This window comes from Phocoena phocoena, chromosome 8 (assembly GCF_963924675.1).
Source record: "Phocoena phocoena chromosome 8, mPhoPho1.1, whole genome shotgun sequence".
NCBI lineage: Eukaryota > Metazoa > Chordata > Mammalia > Artiodactyla > Phocoenidae > Phocoena > Phocoena phocoena.
Genome location: NC_089226.1, coordinates 85,754,656 through 85,777,386, shown reverse-complemented (window position 1 = coordinate 85,777,386; position 22,731 = coordinate 85,754,656). Strand labels below are relative to the sequence as shown.

Genomic DNA, 22,731 nt, shown 5'->3' with positions numbered 1-22,731 from the left:
GAGGACATGTGATGGATATAGGGGCCCCACCATGGGAAGGGAGCTAGGTTTACTGGTGTGGACACAGGACCAGGGCTGGAAGCTGCAACAAGACAGATTGGATTAAATAAGAATTTTCTAGCAGTTGGAGCTGCACATGAGCTCACTTAGGGAGAGGGAGTTCCTGGCCACTGGGACTGAGCCCTCAGGCAGCTACTCAGGGTATTATGCAGGAGTGTCAAACATCAGGGACTGATCAGACAGTGCTGATATATGTGCTGGGGGGTGTGGTGAACATTGACAACACAGTGGCAACGTATTAAATAAAGATGGGTCCTGGGGAAGTGCAAAAAGGGTTTGAGTCTGTGTGGTTTCTGTAGTCCTTTCCAGCCTTGGTTGTATAAATACAAGTCATGCTCTTCTGGATTTGGAAGGAGGAGATGCTGTTTGTATGTGTTTTAGTAAAGCCCTGGGACACAGAAGTGATCTCCTGAAACTTAGTCTAGGAGGTTAAAAGATTCTGATGCTTTCTCACCTTCACCATCTAGCTGGTAGCCTCAGGGTGGACGGTAAGATCTCTGAGGTGGCATTGCTTCAGCCTTGGAGTAATCTGGGGCGTGCTGACTGGCCAGTGACTCGAATAAATGAGGTTGATGCTGGGGGGCAGGAGACCACTTTTCTCTGCACCCCACTCACCCCGGCCTCCCACCTGCAAGGCACGACCCCTCACACATGCATGAGCTGCAAAGCAGAACTGACGGAGCTAAACTTGGGGCCGCCGGGCACCCCCCAGGCAGGAGAAACACCCCACAGAAAGATAAGGTTAATCTGCAGAAGGCAGGAGTGAGAATGTCGGGGTTGTGTTGTGGGCAGCAGCCTCTGCCTGCAAGGATGAAGATGGGGGATGCGTACGGAGCAGGGGTGCTGCAAACGAAGTGGGGAAAAGCTGAGAGCAGCAGAGGGTGTCAGAGTGTCAGAGAGGCAGTTCATTCCCCCTGTTAGTCATGCCGCTCACATCCAACAGGGATCCAGCCCAGCTGGCTTGAGAGGACGTCCACGGTCTGCCCCTTTTCTGGCCTGTGGCTGACACAGCCTTAATCGAGGCGGGGCTGGAGGGAGGGGGTCCTGCCCAAACAGGCTGATTCACTATTTCCACCAGGTCCGCGCCATCTTGGTGGGCAGATCACACGCCAGCCTCGTAAACTCACTCTCCACTTGTCTATGTGACGTTTATAGTCCCACGGGGAGCTGGCTTTTTAATGAGCCTAATTTGAGGCTCTAAGTAGGCGTCTGTAAAACAAACAGGGAGGGACTCCGGCCAAAGCCCAAAGTCGCCGTTGAAGCACACAGGGTCACATCCAGTTCTGCAGACGGGCCAGGACTCTGCGTGCCCAGGGCAGCGGGAGAAGCTGCTCCCCAATGACAGGCCTCTCTTCCCAGGCAGGTGCTGCAGAAACCCCTGGAGCCTTGGCAAGAGCCCTTCCCATTTTGGTTCTGCGTGGAAAGCACAGGAGGGTCCTGGCTTTCCTGGTTGGAGGAAAGGAGCGGGCCTGTGTGCAAATCCAGGGCTGGTTGTCAGGGGATCAGATGGCCTGGGTGCTCCCTCGCTGGATGACAGCCCCACAGCCAGCCCTCTGAGGCCTCCGGGAGTGGGAATCTGTAACCCGAAGACACCTGTGAGGAAATGCCCCATCTTCCTGTGGCTTTAGTTCATTTTTTTGAGACCTGGTTTTCAAAATCAGAATGAGACAGAGGTGCTGGCATCTGTCATGAGGCCCTGTTAGGGTCAACTCTCTCTAGCAGGTCCTGGTTGGGAGAGGAGGGGCCTCACCTCCCCGGTGGATTCTCAGGGCTCACTTGCAGAGCTAGGACAACAAGCAGGGGTCCCTTCGGTGCTAGAGCGCAGGGGTTTGATGTGACTCAGAGGCCACTGCCCACTGTGAAGTCATATTGGGGGACGCTCCTGAGTCACCCAAAATAACAGTGCCGGGTACTGTGAGCCTTTAGAATAGCAGTGCCGGGTACTGTGAGCCTTTAGAATAACAGTGCCGGGTACTGTGAGCCTTTAGAATAGCAGTGCCGGGTACTGTGAGCCTTTAGAATAGCAGTGCCGGGTACTGTGAGCCTTTAGAATAACAGTGCCGGGTACTGTGAGCCTTTAGAATAACAGTGCCGGGTACTGTGAGCCTTTAGAATAGCAGTGCCGGGTACTGTGAGCCTTTAGAATAACAGTGCCGGGTACTGTGAGCCTTTAGAATAGCAGTGCCGGGTACTGTGAGTCTTTAGAATAGCAGTGCCGGGTACTGTGAACCTTTAGAATAACAGTGCCGGGTACTGTGAGCCTTTAGAATAGCAGTGCCGGGTACTGTGAGCCTTTAGAATAGCAGTGCCGGGTACTGTGAGCCTTTAGAATAGCAGTGCCGGGTACTGTGAGCCTTTAGAATAGCAGTGCCGGGTACTGTGAGCCTTTAGAATAACAGTGCCGGGTACTGTGAGCCTTTAGAATAACAGTGCCGGGTACTGTGAGCCTTTAGAATAGCAGTGCCGGGTACTGTGAGCCTTTAGAATAACAGTGCCGGGTACTGTGAGCCTTTAGAATAGCAGTGCCGGGTACTGTGAGTCTTTAGAATAGCAGTGCCGGGTACTGTGAACCTTTAGAATAACAGTGCCGGGTACTGTGAGCCTTTAGAATAGCAGTGCCGGGTACTGTGAGCCTTTAGAATAGCAGTGCCGGGTACTGTGAGCCTTTAGAATAGCAGTGCCGGGTACTGTGAGCCTTTAGAATAGCAGTGCCGGGTACTGTGAGCCTTTAGAATAACAGTGCCGGGTACTGTGATCCTTTAGAATAGCAGTGCCGGGTACTGTGAGCCTTTAGAATAGCAGTGCCGGGTACTGTGAGCCTTTAGAATAGCAGTGCCGGGTACTGTGAGCCTTTAGAATAGCAGTGCCGGGTACTGTGAGCCTTTAGAATAACAGTGCCGGGTACTGTGAACCTTTAGAATAGCAGTGCCGGGTACTGTGAACCTTTAGAATAGCAGTGCCGGGTACTGTGAACCTTTAGAATAGCAGTGCCGGGTACTGTGAGCCTTTAGAATAGCAGTGCCGGGTACTGTGAGCCTTTAGAATAGCAGTGCCGGGTACTGTGAGCCTTTACAATAGCAGTGCCGGGTACTGTGAGCCTTTAGAATAACAGTGCCGGGTACTGTGAACCTTTAGAATAACAGTGCCGGGTACTGTGAGCCTTTAGAATAGCAGTGCCGGGTACTGTGAGCCTTTAGAATAGCAGTGCCGGGTACTGTGAGCCTTTAGAATAACAGTGCCGGGTACTGTGAGCCTTTAGAATAGCAGTGCCGGGTACTGTGAGCCTTTAGAATAGCAGTGCCGGGTACTGTGAGCCTTTAGAATAACAGTGCCAGGTACTGTGAGCCTTTAGAATAGCAGTGCCAGGTACTGTGAACCTTTAGAATGGAGTGTGCTGCAGCCATTGAAAGCGATGATGAGAAACAATATTTGGGACCATGGAAAGCTATCTGTGAAATATTAAGTGAAAAAGGTCATTAAAGTATTAATTTCTTAAAATTAAAAGTATGCATGTGAGAAAAAAGAAAGTACACATGCACGCTCCAAAGCAGAGGTGCATATTCAAAAGTCTGAAAGGATATTAAACTGTAATGTCAATGATGATTATCTCAGGGCAGTAAAATTACTGTTTTTATTCTCTTCTTTTCGCCTATCTGCATTTTTTTTTTTTTTTTTTTTTTTTTTTTTTTTTTTGCGGTACGTGGGCCTCTCACTGTTGTGGCCTCTCCCGTTGCGGAGCACAGGCTCCAGACACGCAGGCCCAGCCGCTCCACGGCATGTGGGATCCTCCCGGACCGGGGCATGAACCCGTGTCCCCAGCATCGGCAGGCGGACTCTCAACCACTGCGCCACCAGGGAAGCCCTTATCTGCATTTTGTAAATGCAAATAAACTGTGAGTGGCGTTCTGCAGACACTCACCCAGCAGAAGTCCAATGGTCTGCCCAGAAGATTTCCCCAGTGAAGGGAGCTTCCAGCCCTTATGTTGAGCAAAGTGAGGGCTGGAGTTGCTGCAGCCACCCCAGGCCCTTGGGGAACTTGGCCTTGTGGGCCAGAACCGCCCTGTTCTCAGCAGAGTCTGAGTCCAGCATGTCCACAGCCAGCGCCACACAGAGGAGCCTGCGAGCACGCATTTTTAGCATCCATAGAGACGCAGGGCCCCAGGAGCGGGGAGATGGCTTTATCATCAGACTCCACATGATTTCATTTGAACAAAGGGTTCCATGGTTTAAAAGTTTTTTTGCAAACTAATGATTTACAGAAACCATCTTGTATTAGAGAAATCACTTCATCTGCAAGTCAAAAAAACCTGCCTGTGGTGGTCTGAACTGTGACCCTCCAAAATTCATAGGTTGAAGTCCTAACCCCCAGCACATCAGAATGTGACTGTATTTGGAAATAGAGACTTTTAAGAGGTGACTAAGGTAAAATGAAGTCCCACGAGTGGGCCCGAATCCAAGCTGACTGGTGTTCTTGTAAGAAGAAGTGATCAGGACACAGACACATAAGGGAAGACCATGTGAAGACCCAGGGAGAAGACAGCTGTCTACAAGCCTAGGAGAGAGGCCTCAGAAGAAGAAAGCAACCCAGCCCACACCTTGATCTCAGACTTCTAGCCTCCAGAATTGCGAGAAAACAAATTTATGTTGTTTAAGCTGCCCTCCCTGTGATATTTTTTCCTATAACAAGAAGTTTGGGGATCGGCAGTTCCTGGTGGTGGGTAGCTGCTCGGTGAGACGGTCAGAGACCCAGGCTCTTGCTACTTTCTACTCTGCCATCCTCAGCATGTTGGCTCTGATCTTGCCCTCGTCCCCTCCTGCAGCGCCTCCCCCCCGCACGGCAGCCCCAGGGTGCTGCTCCAGCTTTGGCAGCAGGCGGCCTGGCTCCTGCTGGCATAATGGCTGCTGCTGTACCTCTTCAGACAGTGTGTCACATTCGAGGCAGGAAGAAGCTCAAAGGCCCTGCCAGCTGGACAGCCTGTCCCTTTAGATCAGGAAAAGCAACATTTTCCAAAACCCCTGAAGTCTTGAATTTACGTCTCATGTCCAAAACCATGTTGTACAGCTGTAAGGGAGTCTGGGAAGGGGCCCCCCAGGGCTTGTACTGCAAGTCATTCCAGGCAGAAGCAGGGTTCTGTTAGCCAGGGAGGAGAAGGACGGCACTGGATAGGTCGCTGGGAACAGCGGCACAGTTTCAAGCATCCAGCGGCTGGATGTTTTCATACACCTTTGCAGGGAAAGATCATGGTGTCCTGGAAGTGACACAGTGAGGTTTGAGATGTCCCCCTCCTGAGAATGAACATTCTACAGGGACTTCCTTCCTATGAATGAGCTTCTTTCGCTGCACCTTCTCAGCCTACTCCCATGTTGCATGACGTCACTCAGCCGTGAGATGACCGGGGAGTGTTTGCTACTCATAAGGTCTGTACGGTCCCCTTGGGGTTCTTGGAGTGAGGAGGGGTGGCTTTGTGAAACATCCTGTTATTTTTCCTCCCTTGCTGGATGACAGCACATAGCAAAAGCCCTCTCTTCAGACTCCTTCCAAGCTTCTAGTACCTACTGCAGACCCCTCCTCTAGCATTTATTACGGTACCTTTTTTTTTAGATGTTGCGGGTAGGAGTTTATTAATTTATTTTTGCTGTGCTGGGTCTTCATTTCTGTGCAAGGGCTTTCTCTAGTTGTGGCAAGCGGGGGCCACTCTTCATCGCGGTGCGTGGGCCTCTCACTGTCGCGGCCTCTCTTGTTGCGGAGCACAGGCTCCAGACGCGCAGGCTCAGTAATTGTGGCTCACGGGCCTAGTTGCTCCGCGGCATGTGGTATCCTCCCAGACCAGGGCTCGAACCCGTGTCCCCTGCATTAGCAGGCAGACTCTCAACCACTGCGCCACCAGGGAAGCCCATATTATGGTACCTTTTAATTATCTGTCTACATATTTTTCCTGTCCTCTAGAGCCAGGAAACTGGATCTTACCTCTGTATTCCTAGCATCAAGCTCAGTGTGATTAATAGGTCTGTGATGAATATTTGAGTAAGTGAATGAGTGACAAGAATAGCACAGTGCTAAAATTCCCCGAGCCTACTTGGATACTTCTTCCATATTGGAAGCCATCAGTCAGCCTTGGGACAGAAGATCCCATGGCCTTAGAGAATGTGTTCTCTGTCCATAGGATTTAACTGTCTGCAAACAACCCTTTCTGTGCAGGGGAATGGGGACAGGTTGGTACATGGGTATGTCCATATTTGCCATATATGAGTTATGAAGGGAGTGACTTAAACTCTGGGCTCTGGTGTCCCCAACACGCTTAACATTGGGGGTTTTTTTTCAGCCCAGATTTCAAGGCACGTGTTGAATTCTCCCATTCTCTGTGAATTGCCTTTTGGAGCCATAAAGATTGAGATTGAAATTTGCTGGAGCCATGAAGATTGAGATTGAAATTTGCTAACTGCTTTAAGTTGATCCGGGAACATCACCAATTTTAAAAGTAGTCAAACATGGTTTTCATTTATTTGGTCTTAAAAATGATCCCTTAATGAATTTTAGTTCCGAAAAATGTAATCTGCTACCTCTGACTTTGATGTTTAAGTGCTTAATGCAAAAGCTGAAAGGAATGAGCAGCTTTATTGAAATAAGAGCCCAAGCAGTGGCCCAGGTGGATTTTTAGACTATGCATTCCTTGGCAAAGAAGATGTCTTCAGCCAGCAGTGGGGCTCTCTAATCTCTAATCTCCTCTCCCATCCCTTTCCCATACAGCTACCGGATATATCTGTCTGAATGTGCGTTATGACCCTGTCATTCAATTGCTTAAACCCCTTCAATGAGTCCTCATTGCTCTCAGGACAGAGTCTCAGCCCCTTAGAGTCCTGTGACTGGTGCCACCCACCCTGGTCTCTCCCGCGGAGGCCTGTCACACTCACCCATCACTCCGAGCTACCCCTCTCCATCCCTCTGAGGGGCTCTGGATTAGTACAGGGGTCAGCAAGCATGGCCCTGGGGCCAAATCCCACCTGACACCTGTTTTCGTATGGCCTACAAGCTAAAAATTAGTTTTACATTTTTAAATGGTTGAAAAAGTACTAGAAGAAGACTAGTTTGTGACATGTGAAGGTGATATAAAATACAGATCTGCGCGCATTTGTTTCTGTGTATGCGCGTTACGCTGGCAGAGCTGAGTAGCTGTGACAGACCTGCAAAGCCAAAAATATTTACTCTGACCCTTTGCGGGAAAAGTTCACCGATCACGGCTTCGTAGTGGCTCCAAGGGTGGGTGGAGAGAGGCCAGTGATCTCCATTAGCCACCTCCCAGGCTGCCCCGAATAAACACATAGTCTAAGTATGAATAATGTGCTGGCTCTACAAACACAGCTTCATGACAAGTCTCAGGGGGCCCCTCCCCACCTATCGCTGCCCCAGAACCTCCCTATACAGGCCCTCCCTCTGCTTGGAAGACCCATCCAACCCCTTCACTAGACTGATATCTACTCTCTGTCTCTTCCTCCAGGAAGCCTTCCTTGACTACTAGGCCTACGTAGTAGTCTGCTTAGAGACCCTCCTCTGGGCTCTTTGATCCGACTCCATGTAGCCCTTTTCATTATGGACTTGGCTGGTATACCGTCTGCCCTCCTTCACTAGACGGCAAACATCAAGAGGGTAGAGACTATGGCCTGTTCACTTTTCTACCCCCAGAGCATAGCCACTTTTAGCAGATTATTAGGTCATCAGTAAACAGTTGTTGAAGAAATTAGTGGAGGAATGCAGAATAAATGATCCATCCGTGGTGAATAAAGCATGATTCTGTATCAGCACAGGCCTTTAGGAAAATAATGGGATCGGTTGGCCTAGGGTCCATCACTTCTGTCGAATAGAAATACTTTTATATGGTATCTGATGGCTTTATCCCAAAGCTATTGGCCCTGGGAATCCGTGAGGCTATTTATAAGATATTACCATTTATTACATGCTTACTATGTGTCAGGCATTTTACTAAATGCTTACTTACTTAACTTCTTTTAATTCTCAAATAATCAGTGAATTCGGAGCTATTATTAGGCATATTAGACAGATGAACAAATTGAGGCTCAGAGAGGTTAATTAACTAGTCCAAAGTCACATAGCTAATAAGATTCATAGCTGAGTTTTGAACCTTCTTCCCTCTGATTCATGCTCTTAAATCATCTGGAGGGTCTAATAGCGTCATTTGGAATGGGAACCAAAGCCGACTGAAGCAGGTTATATTTGTTAGAAGGACTCTAGCACATTTCTGACTAGTGATGCATTCATGTTCTATTAATAAATATCTTGGCCATCTGCCCTAGACCTTGTGACATTTGCCTCTTTTTTTTTTTAACCCCTAAGGAATGACTTGTGTGTATTACAGGTGCTCGGGCTCATTTATCCCTCTCCTTCCTCTGAGTTGGAGACTTCTCCCACTCCCCTCTTTTGCTTGCAGGCAGCACTGCTCTCGCTGGAGAAGTAGCTCCGGGATCACTCCCAGGACGTGCTTTGCCTTCTCTCCCATTCCCGGGCCCACCGGTACCTCCCACCCCACCCCCAGCAGCACTGGTAGTGGCAAGCCTCTCTTTTCACACTTGGTGCAGATGAGGGTGTCCCCCAGCTCTCCCTGTCCCCAATCCCAGCAAGTGGCAGCCCGTACCGACTGAGAGTACTGGCGGTCCAGACTGCCACGTGGCTGCATCATGATCACACAGGCTCAGCCCAGTGGGTACATGGCTGGACCAGAGGAAGTGCCCCTGAGTGGCCCCTGAGTGGCCCAGAGTCCCTACCATCTGGCTAGGTGAAGGGACTGGCTCTCAGGCCGATTCTGGAATGAGACTTGCAGACAAAATCTCACCTCCTGCTTAGGAATATAGAACAGTTTCTGTCTGAGTTTCTTTCCCTTACCTTTTTTTTAAAAAATTAATATTTATATAAAACAATCAAGTTTTCCTTCTATTTACTTTTTTTTCCTCCATGAGCTCACAACAGTTGTAACAATGGTTTTGTTTTTATTAAAATATATATGTTCGTTAGTTAATCCGTAGAAAAAAAGCATGAAGAATAATGGAGAAAAAAATCATCTAAAGTTCTCCCGTGCAGAAATAACTATCTTTTATGTTAGATGACCTCCATTCTGGGCTCTTTATAGGTAATTAGATCATAGTAATTTTTTTAAACGTTCTCTTGTTTTCCTATATAAAAATTTAATTTCAGTTAACTAACTTTCTAACATATTTGAAATTATGGCTATTCCTATGCTCAGAAGAAACATTCTATCACCTTCTTCTCTCTCTAAGTACATCTCCCCCACCACGTCCCCTGTTTCTCTTATAACAATCACTTTTTACACCACCAATAAATCATATTTGTAAAAAGTTTAAAAAGCATAGTAGTTCAAAACATTCTTATAGCCCTAGCGCAGAGAGAACCACTCTCACCTTGGTGGTTGTGTGCATGGGTTGGGGGAAGGGCTGATGTTTTAGGGTGATGACTGTGTATGTTTATGTTTTAAATGTGTTGTTGCCTTTATACAAAAGTGGCTGGATGTTGTCCTTGGCTCACAGGAATTGGCATGCTCAGCCACCATGGGTCAAGGACAGCATTTGACAAAGGACCATGGTCATGTGATGGATTTTTTTTTTTAAGAGGTGGCAGTTCCAAGACTCATGCTTCCTGGGTCGCTCAAGTTCTTGATGTGTTACATCAATACTTTGGAGCGAGGCCACCCAGAATCTCTTAAAAAGTATTCCAAACACAACAGAGATCTTTTTCCACAGGAAAAATCTCAGTGGTCCACGTGTGAGTTCTCCCCTCCATACCCCCCGATGTTGTGACGGTTGCTGGGTTTTCCAGAGTTCATCTTTAGGTTTAATTTCCTGAAATTGATCTGCTTGGTTACTGTGGCTTTATTTTATTCTCTTGCAAGGTGGGGAAATGGCAATGAACAGGCTGCGTTTCGCTAGGGCTTTTCTCACTTCAAAAGAATTAAGCAGCAGTCCATGATCTCTACTAGTTCTTTTACGGGCATATTCATCCTCCGGGTCTCTGATATGAACCTTAATTAAACATGATGTGAACCTTAATTAAACAAATCACCAAAATGCCAGTGAGCCAACATTCCTAGCAGACTTTCTGGGCTCACCCGCACTGCTTTGTTGGGCTATTATTTTATGGTGGCCTCTCTCCCCATCTAAACCCTCACCCTGCTTAGAGCCCCTCTGAGAACTGAGTGAGCCAGCCCTGAGGTCAGAGGTGCTGCTACCAACTGGAGGGAAAAGAGGCAGCCCAAGGCCAGCTCCCCAAGCAGGATCCTCCCGCCCAGCCGCCAGAAGGCCCAAGACTGTCAAGGACTCCAGAGAGAGATGAATGCAGCCCAGTGTTGACCTTATATTTTTACCGCATATATTTTTTAAGAGAATTGGGGACGCTGGCAACAAGCGTGTTGTACTCCAACAGCCTTTGATCTCGCTAGCCCTGGGTTCTCTGGCCCCTGACTCCCTGGGCAGTCATAAATGTGCATTTTTATTTCACAGTTTAATGGTAAGCTCCTGGCCCTCTGGGCCTCTCTCAACGGGAAGAGCACCCTCAGCCGGTGGAGTTCTGATAACTTAGAGTGAGGTGTCAACCAGAGCATGAGTATGCCTGCTTTCAATTTCCTGACCTTGAAGGAGAAGGGGAACAGGCAGTGCTAATTGGACTGGTGAGTGGTGACGGAAGTCTTCTGTCCCTGGGCTTGAATGGGCAGAGCCCCACGTGAGAGGCAGTGTGGACTCCCGGGATGGACCGGCTGGGTCTGAATCCCACCTCGGCCATTTTCTAGCTCTGTGACCTTCACCAAGTGACCCAGCCCATTTAAACCTCAGTGTCCCTCATTGGTAAATGGGGTTAGTAACAGTACTAGCTAATTGTAATGAGACCCCTGGTGGGGTCTTCATGTGGGTTCAAATGCTGGTTCATCCCACTCATGGCATAGAGTACTACTCGGTATGGGATCGCCCATCTCTGTTCATTACTAACCCGTGGTTAAAACCTGCTTCCCAAACTCAGTTTAGACCCCAACTCTTCTCTCTTCCTGTCTCCCAACCTTTGCCCCTCACTTGAATTCTTGGGCCTCACAGTATGGCAGTCTCATCTTTAGGTGGGTTCTGGCTGAGAATTACATGAGCTTTCAATTACTCTTGATGAGTCATTTTTACAGGGATGATTGACGATTCATCAAGTCAAGCAGATTTCATTCCACTTCTAGGTTTTCCTCCTTATTTCCTTCATCTTCCACTTGCTTCAACACCCATCCCCCAGTCTCGTTGGACTTCGAAGATCAGGAGAAATACCATTCAGTGAAGTGGGTTTTTTTAAGAACCAACTGACCTTATATACTCCATTTGGGTCTCTCTGGAAAATATTCCAGCTTTAACTCTTCAGCACTTTGTTTCAGTATGACTAATACGCAACAACCGAGCATTAAACGTACTATATATAAAATTCCAGATCAGAGAATGGAAACACTTTAAAAAAAATAAAAAGGATTGGATTATGTGGGCTATTTGGAAACTGTTCAGTGGGGCAATATAATTTTTATTTTCAGAAGCTTATGGATTGAACCCCACCCAAGCTTCCAGCTCCTAAGAAAAGTGGCAGAAGACACCCTGCCAAGTTTCCTCTCAAGGGCAGTAAAAGAGTAATCCTCTGCATGCCGGGTTTCATTTTAAAGAAACAGGCAACAGGCAGTGGCCTTTGCTGTCTTCACAAATGAGCTTCCCTGAGCTGGGGGGCTAGTGAGTCTGGTGGGGTGTGTCGGGGGGCAGGGGCGGGAGAAGATGCTAGGCACGCAGGCTTGCACAGGTCGCTGGGCCCACTGTAGTCACAGCGCCCTGAAAAGAACATTTGCAAATCTGTGGAGAGCCCTGGGAATGGGAATGGGTTGTCAGGTTGGGGGTACAGTTATGTTACAGTCTTGATGGCCTTTCGATGACTGGTTAGAAAAACTGAACTGTAAATCTACCCAGTTTTCACAAAAAAAGGACATCTTTACGTTTACCATTTTGTGTGTATTGTGTCTGTTGGGCTGTTGTTATAAGTTGGGGGAAATTAAATCACAGGAAATAATGCTAACAGGGCCTATTTGTTTCCACAATTCAGAAATTAAATAGTGGAATGAAAGTGGGGGGAAAGGTTTTAAGGGGTGCACTTTAGTGCTGGAGTCCACAGAAGGGCCAGTTGGAGTGCAAGATCCCAGTGCTGGAGCAGACTTAAGAGGCCACCCAATTGACCCCTGTGTCTTACAGAGAAGAGAATGAAATCCCCATCGACTTGGCCTTTGGGCTGAGCCCTGCTTCTGAAAAACCTTAGCGCTGAAAATCTGGTTTGTCAACCCAGTGTGCAGTCCATTGGCTTCTGGCTTGTTACTTGCTTGCTTGGAGGAGCCGGCAGCCTCTGCCAGCTGAAACCCAGGTCGAATTCCTGCTTGGCAGCCAGCAAGAAGGCGGGACTCCCAGTCTTCTGTGCACTGGGTTTCCCAGCTGACTCAATGGCGCCCTCTCTGGGCACTGGTGGAGAATCACCTGGGAAGGAGCCCAGGGCTGGAGCAGAGCCAAGTGACCAAACTCGGAAAACAGCCTGCAGAAACCAGGATCAGGTGTGCATAGGCTTCTTTTTTTGTTTTGTTTTGTTTCCTATTTATTAATTTTTTTTAAAAAAAACATCTTTATTGGAGTATAAGTGCTTTACATTGTTGTGTTAGTTTCTGCTGTATAACAAAGTGGATCAGCTATATATATACATATATCCCCATATTCCCTCCCAGCCTCCCTATCCCACCCCTATAGGTGGTCACAAAGCACCGAGCTGATCTCCCTGTGCCATGCAGCTGCTTCCCACTAGCTATCTATTTTACATTTGGTAGTGTATATATGTCAATGCCACTCTCACTTACTCCCAGCTTACCCTTCCCCCTCCCCGTGTCCTTAAGTCCACTCTCTATGTCTGCGTCTTTTTTTTTTTTTTTTTTGCGTTACGCAGGCTTCTCACTGTTGTGGCCTCTCCTGTTGCAGAGCACAGGCTCCGGACGTGCAGGCTCAGCGGCCATGGCTCACGGGCCCAGCTGCTCCGCGGCATGTGGAATCTTCCCGGACCGGGGCACAAACCCGCGTCCCCTGCATCGGCAGGCGGACTCTCAACCACTGCGCCACCAGGGAAGCCCCTATGTCTGCATCTTTATTCCTGTCCTGCCCCTAGTTTCCTTAGAACCTTTTTTTTTTTTTTTTAGATGCCATATATATGTGTTAGCATACGGCATTTGTTTTTCTCTTTCTGACTTCACTCTGTATGACAGATTCTAGGTCCATCCACCTCACTACAAATAACCCAATTTCGTTTCTTTTTATGGCTGAGTAATATTCCATTATATATAGGTGCCACATCTTCTTTATCCATTCATCTGTCGATGGACACTTAGGTTGCTTCTATGTCCTGACTATTGTAAATAGTGCTGCAATGAACATTGTGGTACATGACTTTTTTTGAAATATGGTTTTCTCAGGGTATATGCCCAGTAGTGGGATTGCTGGGTCATATGGTAGTTCTATTTTCAGTTTTTAAGGAACCTCCATACTGTTCTCCATAGTGGCTGTATCAATTTATACTCCCACCAACAGTGCAGGAGTGTTCCCTTTTCTTCAGTGCATAGGCTTCTTAACTCTGCTGATTTCTTGAGAGGTGCTGGGAATTTCCCTATTTACTGGCAGGATTATTTTCATCTCTAAGTATCATAGAAAGAAAGAAGAATATTATCTATTCTTATCTGTAGAAAGGTGTTTGAACCTCTTTGTGAGGGCAGTGGGCAGTCATTGAAGAGTTTAAAGCCAGAGTAAATAAGAGTGCGTGACCAGAGTAAGAGATTGTCAGGGATGGGGTGAGACGGAGGGAGGAGACGGGGAGGGGCTATTGCAGTATCCAGTGAGGGAAGATGGTAGCCTGAACCGGCAGTGACTGGATTTTTGAGATACGAGGGTTATGAGAGCAGCAAGGTTTGGTGGTTGATTGGATGTGTGGGGGGAGGAGGAAGAGAGTTGATAAGGATGACTCACCGGATCTGTTCTTGGGCAACTGGGTGGATGTGGTACTATGCTCAGAGAAGGGACTGGAAGCTTTGGGGAATGAGGTAATGAGTTCCGAGATTCAAGGGTTGGGCAACCTGCTTGAGAAAAATTGAGTGACCGAAGATTGTGGTTCTGTGTTCAGATTGAGAAATGTAGAGGCTTCACCTACAGTCAGAGCACACTGGGGTGGAACCTTGTTTCCGCAGAAATGCTGATTTTGTAGACAAGGGAGACAGAGGGTACCTGGGTCATGCCTACTGCTTCCCTGCCTCACAGTCCGGAGTTCATTTCACAGCAACGATCTGAGTGACGCACGTGGGTTTTCTCTGTAACTTTTACAGAGTTCAGCAGGGATCGATTTGAGGTATCCTTATTAATTAATAAAGGGATACAGGTTTCATTCCAGCATGCTTTTTTTTCCGTCATGACTGAAATAAACAGATTTTTTTCTAAGGATTTTAGTAAACAGAGGGCGGGGGGGGGGGTGTTGCTTTTCTTCTGTTTTTTTTTTTTTTTGGAAGTCCCTTTTCCAGAATGACCTTGCCCTGGGCCCATCCCCTAAAGCCAGGAATTTCTGTGGGGCAAAGAAGGCACTAAAGTGGTGAGAGAACTTAAGGCAAGTGTTTTCCATCTCCAGTGAGAATGGCTGAGGAGCAGGCTTATGTGGGAGAGAGAAGAATTTCACATTGACATTTAAAAAAGGCTTTCTTTTTTTTTTTTTTTTTAAATAAATTTATTTATTTATTTTTAGCTACGTTGGGTCTCCGCTGCGGTGTGCAGGCTTCTCATTGCAGTGGCTTCTCTTGTTCTGGAGCACGGGCTCTAGGCGCGTGGGCTTCGGTAGTTCTGGCACACGGGCTCAGTAGTTGTGGCTCGCGGGCTCTAGAGTGCAGACTCAGTAGTTGTGGCGCACGGGCTTAGTTGCTTCGTGGCCTGTGGGATCTTCCTGGACCAGGGCTCAAACCCATGTCCCGTGCATTGGCTGGTGGATTCTTAACCACTGCACCACCAGGGAAGTCCAAAAAAGGCTTTCTTAAGGGGGCAGATTCAGAAGGCAGCCTGTGGAACTGCATTCTGGAAAGATCAGAGGGAATAAGAGAGATGGCCTTCAGTCTGTAAGAGCTTTATGTGAGGCCTCCAGAGTTCCTTAGCAGGCACATTAAAAGAAAGTTGTATTTCTGGGTCTTTATATTTCCTCCTATCAGACCCCAGGCTCAAACAGAACAGAACCCCTTTTCTCTCAAATATCCTTGTGCTCTTTAACTAAAGACAAGGGGGCCAAAGTTAGGACGTCATTTCATTTCAACAGCTTGAGAATCAAGATGTTGAGATTCTAGCCCCAGTTCAGTTTCAGACCCTCAGTAACCTTGGGCAAGTCACTTAACTTTGGGGGCGGGACCCTTGGTCTTCTCATCTATAAGATGGATGCAAACAGTACTTCATGAAGCCTTGGGAATTGCACGTGATCATGCATATAAAGTTATCACAGTCTTGGCACATAGTGAGCACTCTTTAAAAGTCAGCAGTGGGGCTTCCGTGGTGGCGCAGTTGTTGGGAGTCCACCTGCCGATGCAGGGGACACGGGTTCGTGCCCCGGTCCGGGAAGATCCCACATGCCACGGAGCGGCTGCGCCCGTGAGCCATGGCCACTGAGCCTGCGCGTCCGGAGCCTGTGCTCCTCAACGGGAGAGGCCACAACAGTGAGAGGCCCGCGTACTGCAAAAAAAAAAAAAAAAAAAAAAAAAAATGTTATCAGTGGCTATTACTGATAATGACCTCCCTACCTCCCTTGCTGGAAGAATAAATTATGTACTCCTCGGTGTTCGAAGTCCCTTAAAAGCAAAAGGTACTATGCAAAAGCTGTGATGCTATCAATTACTATTAGTAACAATAGGCTCATAATTACTTTTGCCACGGTATTAAATGAAAACCCCTTTGGGTGGGCGATGACTGGGAAAATGGGGACTATTATTAATGGAGCTGCAAGCTCTTGTTACTAGATCCATTGACATAATATTTCTCTCTGGGAATCCTTTGACAAATCAGCTGAATTTCCTATTCCCTTGCCCTAAGCTCTGTAAATTTGATCCACACGTCCCTAGTGTTGTTTCTGTGGATTAATAATGAAGAGAAGAGGAAGAGCAGGGCCTGAGTTAGACCCGTAGAAGCCCTCCCAAACATTTGGGCTGCCCGTGGGTTTGAGCTTGTAGTTCCGGGTGGGGATGGGAGGGTGGTCTTTTGTTTCACTACTTGTTTTAATGCTCAGAGCCAGGTCTTCCTCATGCGTTTGGGTCCTCAGCTGTCAGGGAGAGGTTCTGCTTTGGGGACAGGGCTGGGGGCAGGGGGAACCTAGTCATGCCCTCCTCCTTCCACTGGAAACAGAGCTTTGAGGAAGTGCTTTGATGCCCTGCTTTGCCGAGCCAGCGCCCAGATCGGGAGTCCGTTGCCGCTGCCATCCTGGAGGGGTCGGAGGGAGATTCAGAGCGGCAGGTCCCAGCCACACAGCAGGGCAGTGAGGCGGTGCTGGGGAGGGCAGTGAGGCAGTGCTGGGGAGGGCAGGGAGGCTGGGTCAGGGGAGGGGCAGGTTAGGAGGGCAGGGCTGACGGGCAGCCGAACCTAGAGCATGGCCAAAGAACGCTGCCGGGATCTGGGCAGGAGGAAGGCTGCCATGTGCGTTTGCCCCATAAAAGAGCACACGAGGCCCAGCAGTGGGGCTTCCACGGGTGAACCAAGCAGGAATAACACTGAATCGGGACAGCCGTAGGTGAGCTTGGCGGTGTGTTCATTGAATCTGGGCTTACAGAGAGGTGAAGCGTATACATTCTAGAGCCAGTCAGACCTGGATTTGAATCCTAGCTCTGCCACTTGGTAGAGCAAGTTATTCAGACTGTCTGCACATTATCTAAAATGGAGACAGCAGTGCCCACCTTGTTGAAAGAATAAATGAGATAGTGTACCTAAAGCCTGCGTTCCCAGCACATAGGAAAAATAATAGCAAGAGCACTTACTCTGAGCCACGCAGCAGTCCACACGTGGACATCTGGCAGCTCACGGCCACACCGTGAGCTAGGTAACTTTTGTCACCTCTAGTTAACACATGAGGAATCTGAGGCACAGAGAAGTGAAGTAACTTGCCCAAGGTAACACCGCTGGTTTAAGTGACAGAGCTAGAATCGTGAGCCCCAATGTTCCAGCTCCAAGGCCCTGTGTTAACCTCTCTGCTGCAGGACCTCTGGCTGTCGTCATCCTTATGACGTTTCTGGGTACAGGATAGGGAAGTCTAGCCTGGATTTGGCCACATCCCAGGGGCTCTTCTGTTATCTCAAGGAATTTTAAGAGATTTTCCCAAAAGTGACTAAAATAAATTCCTGTGGGTATTTTGCTTTCAAAAAAAAAAGTTCAAGGGGGTTGGACAAAGAAGCGTTGATCGAAGAAGAGGCAGTTACCAAAAATTGGGAATCTTTGTGGTCACATGCTCTGAAGAACCAACATGTAATTTTAAGCCAGTCTGATTTTGCTTTTCTGATGCTTTCTAAGAAGCCACACAGTGAGTTGGAGAAATTTACAGGCTGTCACCCCCTGGGATTGATTCTGACAGCTCTGCTCCTCTATTGTTGAAGTGCTAATGAAAAACGCTAATTGGCCTTGGCCAGTGGCTGGATGAGTCCCCTTCCTGGAGCGGGGAAAGCAGCATCCTTTTCTCTGTGATTTCTCCTGGTCCTATTCTTGGCTTGAAGAAGGAAGGGGGGGCAGCATGAGGAAGTGGGAGGACTCCAAGGGCGATGCTGCCCTTTGGGTGGGCAGGGTGAACAGTTTACATCTGACGCCGCATCCACTGAGCTCGGTGAAGACAAAGCCAGGTCTCTTTGTCACCCCAGAATCCTAAAGGCAGCAGAATCCCTGGGCTGAGTGAGGCACTTTGGATATTCAGCAAGTGAAGCAGGGAAGGAATGAATGAATGTTTATATGGCCCACCAGCCTCTGGAGGCCAGTTCCTTGTGCAGCTCCAAGAAAGGATGGTCTCCACTTGCTTTAAACCACGTCTACAGGTGGGCCGCCCTCATCTTGGCTCTTGCAGCACTGCCCACAGTGAAAAGTCAGCTGTCCTAAGTGGAGCCTTGCAATTTGCCCACCACCCACACTCGACCAGACAGGGAGCAGAGCTGTGGCCTTTGAGCTTTGCTTCCATCCTCAGGTGACTTGTTGATAAAAGACATTTTCACATATTGACATATAGGGAAGTCATTCTGGCTTATACATGAGTTAACTTGAGTTTTATGCTAACTAAAATAGCCTGTTTGTGGCCTATCAAACATACATTGTACGTCGGCTTTAATTATTAAAGAAGAGGGCACATTGACCAGAAGTAAATAACGTCTAGGTTAAAAATAAAGATTAAATGCCCCCCTTCCTGGGATGCCAATGCTGGTCCTCTTTGGATGATAAGACTCCCTTCCCACACTTTGTTATAAAGCAGAAACTAACACACCATTGTAAAGCAATTATACTCCAATAAAGATGTTTAAAAAAAAAAAAAGACTCCCTTCCCAGATGCTAAGGCATACCTACTTGCTATGTACGTGCTGGTCTGTTCTTTTTTTTTTTTTTCTAACCTTGAAGAAATGTAACCCAGACTTGTTTAATATTCTTTGTTCTGACAAGATATAGAACTGTGCTGAAAACCCTGCTTCTCCAGAGAGGCTTCTCGGAGTAACCTAGACAGTGGGCTTCTGGGCTAGTCCTCAGTTTGGCTCAAATAAAACTCTTTGCTATTCTTACTATTGATTGTTTATTGATTATTTTCGTTGACACTGTCCACCATGTTTCCCCACAGGTGTCCTCTCCCTCCCTGCGTACTTTAGTCCCTACAACGGCGGGTCCCTGGGCCACGACGAGCGCGCCGATGCCTACGCGCAGCTGGAGCTCCGGACCCTGGAGCAGTCCCTCCTGGCCACCTGTGTGGGGAGCATCTCGGAGCTGAGTAAGTGGGGCACCCACGGTCTGCTGGCTCCAAGGGAGAGGCGGGGAAGAGCCCACCTTCTGGGTCCTGGCTTCCTCCTTCTCCTCCACGCTGCTTACCTTCTCTGAAAGCCAGAGGTTGTAAACTGGTGGCCCACAGACATGTGTGCTTTAGTTGGCAGGTGCATTTAATCACATCCAAATTTGGATCTCTCGTTTCTCTAGAGAAATCAGACGATCTGGCACTGCTGCGCCCCATTCCTGCATGGCAGCGATCAGGGGGAGCTGAGTGGCAGCTAAGGCGACAGAAGGCATTCCCTACATTGCCACGTGCCTCGGTCTCTCGTAGCTGGCCTGTCTCATTTATTTATTTTACCTGCCTGGCCCCAAGGGCTCTGAATTTACAACCAGTATTTGAAAGAAAGCACCTCCCGAAACCTCGTCACAGAAAAAGAAAGAAAAAAGCTGAGCTTCTCTGGCTGAAGGAGGACCTGATCAGTGGTCTCAGCCCTGCGGTGCCCTGCGCATCTCCCAGGACCTCGGGGCTCTCTGGAACACAGCGGGAAACCCCTGGGTCTAGGTCATTACTGTTTGGCAGCTGTTTCAGAAGATCGTGTTAGGAGGCATGAGATCCCCGTGTCTCCCGATCTCTCCCTCTCATTATCCCAATTATTTGAGAAATCAAACTGCATGCTCCTCCCGGGGTCATGAGACCACCCAGCGGAGGGCGGGGACACATGCCAAGGGTCGTATAGCGCACAGTGTGGAAACAGATGGAGTTTCACTCTGCTCCAGCCTTTTCCACTTGTGATTTCTTTGAGGTTTCTGGCCCCTGAATAGTGAATGGTAAGCCGTTCTGTTTCTTTAGGACACAGCTTCCTCCCTTCCCAGGACAGGAAGTGAAGGTGCCTGATTCAAGGTCACAGAGCAGATTGGTAATAAGGCTGGGGCAGAAAGCAGGACTTTGAGCTTTCTGTCTCCTCGGGGCATTCCAGCATGGCCACCTGGGTCCCCTGCCTCTTGAGGACCCTGCAGGAAGTGGGCTTGGGTGTATGGCTTGATCCCCACCCCTGAGGAATGTCTCCTGGACGGTGGGCTGTCTTTGGGGCTATGCGCAGTCTGTTTGGTGAACTCTCTTGGCCTGAGAACAGTGAGGGACACACTTAGGCCTCAGTCCACTGGAGAACACCTTGATTTTGTTTTGCATTTTGAACATTAAGTGAGCACATACTATGTGCAAGACACTGTATGAAGTGCCTTCATCACATGATCTCATTTACTGTGCAAAACGACTCAGCAAGGTAGTCCTGATGAGGGAACCGAAGCTTAGAGAAGAAAAGTCATTTTCCCCCAGTCAGGTTGCAAATAAGAATCAGAAAGGGGGCCTGACTCCTGCTGTGTCTGACTTTAGCAAAGCTCTAAATTACTTAGGGCTGTGGGCTTCGTAGACGTGACTAGCAGCCCAGCCACCAGCATCTCAGGGCAGCTGAGGTCAAGATCGGAATCTGTGGACTTCACTGCTGACACAGTAGTTAAGAATCCGCCTACCAGGGGCTTCCCTGGTGGTGCAGTGGTTGAGAATCTGCCTGCCAATGCAGGGGACACGGGTTAGAGCCGTGGTCTGGGAAGATCCCACATGCCGCGGAGCAACTGGGCCTGTGAGCCACAACTACTGAGCCTGCGCGTCTGGAGCTTGTGCTCTGCAACAAGAGAGGCCGTGACAGAGGCCCGCACACCGCGATGAAGAGTGGCCCCCGCTCGCCGCAACTAGAGAAAGCCCTCGCAGAGAAATGAAGACCCAACACAGCCAAAAATAAAAAAATAAATAAGTAAAATTAAAAAAAAAAAAGAATCCGCTTACCAATACAGGGTACACGGGTTCGAGCCCTGGTCCAGGAAGATCCCACATGCTGCAGAGCAACTAAGCCATGCGCCACAACTACTGAGCATGTGCTCTAGAGCCCGCGAGCCACAACTATTGAGCCCGTGCACCACAACTACTGAAGCCCGTGTGCCTAGAGCCTGTGCTCCGCAACAAGAGAAGCCACCACAATGAGAAGCCCACGCACTGCAACGAAGAGTAGCCCTCGCTCGCTGCAGCTAGAGAAAGCCCGTGTGCAGCAACGAAGACCCATTGCAGCCATACATACATACATACATAAGATCGGAATCTGATCTTGACTTTTATCATAGAGCCTTTTGTTGTAGTGGTCTCTGTGCCCATTACAATCCACAGTCAGGCACAAGGCGAGCATTCAGAAACTTCCCTCAGGGGAAGGGCTTGTCCTTACCATTCAGCCCAGGGACCAATTCCAATCAGTTCTACCTTCTAAAACTATCCCAACTATCTCACCACTTCCAGGGCTACCAACTCGGGCCAAACCAGGGATATTTAAAACCCAAATTGTATTATGTCACTCATCTGCTCAATATCCTCTCAGTTACCCCCACGGCTTCCCAGCACACTCAGTGAAGTCCAGGATTGGACATATGATCTGCCTTCCTCGTCTTCTGTTCTTCTCTTGTTGACTGTGCTCCAGCCACCCTGGCCTCCTGGCCTCCTGGCCTCCTGGCTAAGATCTTCCCACCTCAGGGCCTTCGAACTAGCTGTTCCTCTGCCTGTGACCTTTTCCTCCAGTTGTCCAAATATGGCACGTTCTCAGTCTCTGCCCAATAACACTTACTAGACAGGCCTTCCCTGAGCACCCTGCAGAGGTTAAGGGTCCCACCCTCGTTCTCTGTCTCCCATCTTACGGCTTTGGTTTATTCAAGGCACTAATGGACACTTGGCATTGATTATATATTTACTTGTGAATAGTTGGTCATCTTTCTCATGTGATTAGAACTTCAGCTTCATGAGAATGGAGACTTTCTCTGTTGTATCCCCTCGTGTATGTATCAGTAGTGATGAGAACAGAACCTGAGCTGTGTATTGGTGTGTGTGTGTGTGTGTGTGTGTGTGTGTGTGTGTGTGTGTAAGAATAAGTTCTCTATCGTCCCGTTTTTGCCTCCTAAAACCCACCTAGGATTGGTCCCCATCCTGGCTCAGCCATTCCTCAGACCAAAGGGAAGAAGGATCCCCAGAGCATCTTTCACCGACAACCAAGCAGGCTGTGTCATGTGCCAAGATGCCCGAGCTCCCTCGCTCTGAAACCAGGGTTTTTGCTAATCGTTGTGAAGGAGGGAGGAGGTGAAGGTGGAAGCAGATACTGCAGTTTTTCTCTTCAAGACTAAAGAGCTCAATGAAGCTAGTGATACTTGGCACTGAGCACCTCGTACCTTAGAGTTTAGCCCGGCTTTAACATCCACTCTCTCCCTGCACCTGGCCAGGACCAGCCTGCCAGGTAGGTCAGGAAGTCTCATTCTTGTATCAGGTCCATCTGCATAGGGAGCTCGGGCACTTGTATTTTCCTCTGTCCCTCTCTACCTATGAGAAGGTAAATGGAAGGGAATAAGAAATAAAATACTTCTTTTCAAAGGGAGCCAGATGGTATGGGCCTCATTTTGGAGACAGTGCTGAATCCCAGGCCCTCCCACTCTCTTTTTATTCGATGGCTCCTGATGCAGGTTGGACAGACCAGAGGGAAGCCGTAGCACCTCTGTCAGGGCTTTCATGATTAACAA

General features: G+C 48.5%; 1 protein-coding gene across 1 annotated transcript in view; it reads left to right on the top strand.

The window, feature by feature from the left end:
• Positions 1-22,731, top strand: part of ABTB2 (ankyrin repeat and BTB domain containing 2) — a 181,786-nt gene that overhangs the window by 114,957 nt on the left and 44,098 nt on the right. The window contains exon 2 of the mRNA XM_065881835.1: positions 18,983-19,129. Coding sequence (XP_065737907.1) covers positions 18,983-19,129 — 147 coding nt within the window. The remainder of the gene's footprint in view (positions 1-18,982; positions 19,130-22,731) is intronic.